At 44.1% G+C, this 3,767-nt stretch overlaps 1 protein-coding gene across 1 annotated transcript; it reads right to left on the bottom strand.

The window, feature by feature from the left end:
• Positions 1-815: 815 nt before the first annotated feature.
• LOC126986003 (tigger transposable element-derived protein 1-like) lies at positions 816-1,955 on the bottom strand. Its single transcript, XM_050841688.1, has one exon. It carries the CDS (start codon positions 1,953-1,955, stop codon positions 816-818), a length of 1,140 nt encoding a protein of 379 aa, XP_050697645.1.
• Positions 1,956-3,767: the final 1,812 nt, after the last annotated feature.

Genomic DNA, 3,767 nt, shown 5'->3' with positions numbered 1-3,767 from the left:
CACAGGCTTGGTGGTGTCTCCCAACTTATCAAAATACTTGCATAGTAATAATATTTCTCTTAGTTTTTCTCCTTATTCTACCTCCTTTACCTCGTGTAGAGCGTGAGGAAGGACCGGGGATGCAGGAGAGCGAGGAGGAGGCCAACTCAGGTATGGAGGCACCTCTTACTTAGTTTACTTCCTCTTCAAAAAAAATATATGTATGCCTACCTACTGTCAAAAATTGAGGAAGATTGAACCAGTACTTTTTGGATGACTTCATTTAGTTTAGTTTCTGTTAGACATACGATCATTGGCTCCTTCTCTTGTAGGTAGTCTTGCAATTCCAGCTTACTAGATATTAGTCCGTCTACATTTGTATGCATCACACTCAGTCCCTTAATTGTGTTGATCTTGTCTAACTTTTGCTCTCTTTCATTTTCTCCCTTCTGTACCACTTCTGACATGATCTCCCAGAACTCTCCAAAAAAATACCTCTTTTTCTTTCCTCTTCAGATCTTTCATTATTCCTTTCTTTTGCCTCTGTAAGTAGTTTGTTCCATTTCTTCCTTTCTTCTTCATTTCTATTTCTATATATATGCAGTGGAGACTCAATACTCGAACTTAATTCGTTCCAAATGGCTGTTTGAGTATCAAAAAGTTTGACTACCGATACCTATCAATCAGGTAATTCATTCTAACCTTAGCAAAACCTTAAGTTTACAAAAATTTCAATGTAAATTTTTTTATAATTTTGATTTGTACTTACCGTAAGTGAAGGCTGGTGATGGATAACGAAGAAGAGGAGGGGAGAAGGGTGGGGAGGAGGAGGGAGGTTATTTGTCGGAGGACGAGTCACCGTCTGGTAACTCGTCTCCTGGTGTGATTCCTGTGAACCCACTAGTGGAGGGCTGTGGCTCACTAACACTTGCACTCTCACTAGATTCCTTTTTCAACAAGAATCTGTCTAATGTGATCTGCCTTTGCCTTTTTTTCAAAATGTCTCTGAAATGCTGCATCAAATTTCCATCAAACTGGTTTATGTTTCTGTGTACGGCAGCAATATCAGGGTGGCACCTCTCCAAAAAGTTTCCCAACTCTGTCCACTGCCGCAAATATTTCTTGATCTCTGCAGTGGAGACTCTTTCCTTGCTGTTCCCCTCCTCCTCCCCTGAAGACAGCTCCTCAGTTACCTCCTGCAGCTGTTCCTGGTGAAGTTGACGCTGCTCGTCAGTGGTGAGGTCTTCAGAGTGTGCTTGCACCAGCTCCTCCACATCATCACTGTCCACCTCAATGCCTATGGCCCTCCCCAGAGACACAATGTCCCCCACCACAGCAGACTCCTGGACTGAAGGCTCGAATCCCTCAAAATCCTTGGCTGTCACACAGGTCAGCCACAGATTTTTCCAGGCAGACTGCAAGGACCTCACAGAAACTTGACCCCAGGCTTTATCTATGAGCCTTAGGCAGTGGAGGATATTGAAGTGATTCTTCCAAAACTCCCTCAGAGTGAGCTCTGTTTCAGAAGTCACCTCAAAGCACCTCTCAAAAAGTGCTTTTGTGTACAGCTTCTTAAAGCTGGCGATGACATTCTGGTCCATGGGTTGGATCAGTGGCGTGGTGTTGGGGGGGAGGAACATCACTTCGATGAATTTATACCCCTTACCCAATTCTTCTTCCACGCCTGGAGGGTGTGCAAGGGCATTGTCCATCAACAGGAGGGCCTTGAGTGGTAGATTCTTCTCTATTAGGTATGTCTTCACTGCAGGTGCAAACACCTCCACAAACCACTCCGTGAAGAACTGCCTGGTTGTCCAGGCTTTCTTGTTTGCCCTCCACATCACACTGAGTTTGCTCTTTTGCACACCGTTCTTCTTGAATGGCCTGGGGTTTTCTGAATGGTACACCAACAGCAGTTTAATTTTGCAGTCGCTGCTAGCATTGGCGCACAGAAGCAGGGTTAGCCTGTCTTTCATGGGCTTGTGTCCTGGCAAACACTTCTCTTCCTTTGTTATATAGGTCCTGTTTGGTAGTTTTTTCCACAACAGGCCTGTCTCATCACAATTAAAGACCTGTTGTGGGCTTAAGCGCTCCTTATCCACAAATTTTTAAAATTCAGGCACAAACTTCTCGGCAGCAACTTTGTCAGCACTTGCGGCCTCGCCGTGCCTCACAACAGAATGAATTCCAGTTCTCTTCTTGAATTTCCCAAACCACCCCTTACTAGCTTTAAAATCTTCACTGGAGTCAGAGGTAGTATCACAAATAAGATCACCATGGAGCCGCCTAGCCTTCGCACAATTATGCACTCTGACATAGAATCACCAGCCATCTGCCTTTCGTTTATCCACACCATCAACAATTTTTCCATTTCTTCCACTGCCGCAGGTCGCTTAAGTTGCTTTTTCACACCCATCGCCACATCAGCTCCCTTAATGGCCTCCTTGTTCTTCAGTATGGTGGCTACTGTAGTTTTCGCCATACAATACTCAGCTGCAAGATCGGTGATTCTTGCTCCTTTCTCGTATTTATCAATAATCTCCTTTTTCCGTTCAATGGTCGTCACTACATTCTTCCTTTTAGGCTTATTTTCACCACTAATAAGCCTCTTTGGTGCCATTGTAAGTTTATAAATGAAAAACCACAGACAGAACGCAGGAGAATGTTGTTGTTCTCACGACCGTGGCGGGACAACTGGTGGCGGCGGGGAGGGAGGGGCCAGGAGCCTTTGTTTACAACCACGTGTGCGGACGTTCGAGTACCAGATATTTTTTCGAGTACCAAGTCAAACTTTTGCGTTCGAGTATCGAAAAGTTCAACTTCCAAGACGTTTGAGTATTGAGTCTTCACTGTATATATATATCCTTACGTCCTTCTGTTTCCCTTAACTTCGTTGTTCTGTACAATATTTCTTCTGCTGCCTTCTGCAAACTTATTTTAATTTGGTTGGTCTTGTTTTCCCTTCCACATAGGGGCCCATCCTATAAATTTCCTCCACCTCCTCCTCAATGTTTTGCCGTTCTTCATCATTTAAGTTCTTAAGTAGGTCTTTTACAGATTTCAGTTCTTCCTTTTCTCTTCTTGGTTTGTATGTTATATTCTGTTCCTTCATGCCAAATATCACTACACTCTTCTTCTTTGTGTTTACCGTTACCGTTGATGAGGTTTCAGGCCCCGGTCCGCCGCCGTGGCAGCGCTCCACAGGATCGCCAATGTTGTAACAGTAATATTAGCACCTAAAGTTGTCCTCATTCCTCATGTTTGTGAAGTCGTAGGATTTAGTGAATAAGTGAGTCTTCAGCACTTTCTTGAAGACTGGCAGACTGCCACTGTTCTTAACATCCCCGGGTAACTCATTATAGAGCTGCGGGGCACTCTTCTCAAATGCTCTGAAACCCAGTTCCAGGTTGACCCTGGGCTCATAGAGTCTGTACTGTTCAGCACTGTGTCTCACTGACATGGTGGTGGTGTCGTAAATTTCTCAAATATAATACAATGTCTCATCATCGTCTGACATTTCTAAATCAGCGTCATGAGGTGTGAAATAGTCCGAATGGTTAGACTCTGCAGGCGACACCATGATGGACAGGATAATATCCTGGGCTCTTCCTCTCATAGACAACCAAAGGCAACTGACGCCTCAAGGCATGTAATTATTGCCATATGTCTTCGGAGATTGTCATGCTATATATTTGAAGTAATAATGAAGAATAATGATTGGTGTAAAAGGTTACGTCATAGATAGGGAGCAAGCCATTGGCGGTAGTGTTATGACGTATTACGACGTC

Source organism: Eriocheir sinensis, chromosome 61 (genome assembly GCF_024679095.1).
Source record: "Eriocheir sinensis breed Jianghai 21 chromosome 61, ASM2467909v1, whole genome shotgun sequence".
Lineage (NCBI taxonomy): Eukaryota > Metazoa > Arthropoda > Malacostraca > Decapoda > Varunidae > Eriocheir > Eriocheir sinensis.
This window is presented reverse-complemented; position numbering and strand designations above follow the sequence as displayed.

Bases quoted from the DNA above. Each gene is read 5' to 3' on its own strand.
- LOC126986003 (XM_050841688.1), bottom strand. From the start codon at position 1,955: ATGAAAGACAGGCTAACCCTGCTTCTGTGCGCCAATGCTAGCAGCGAC.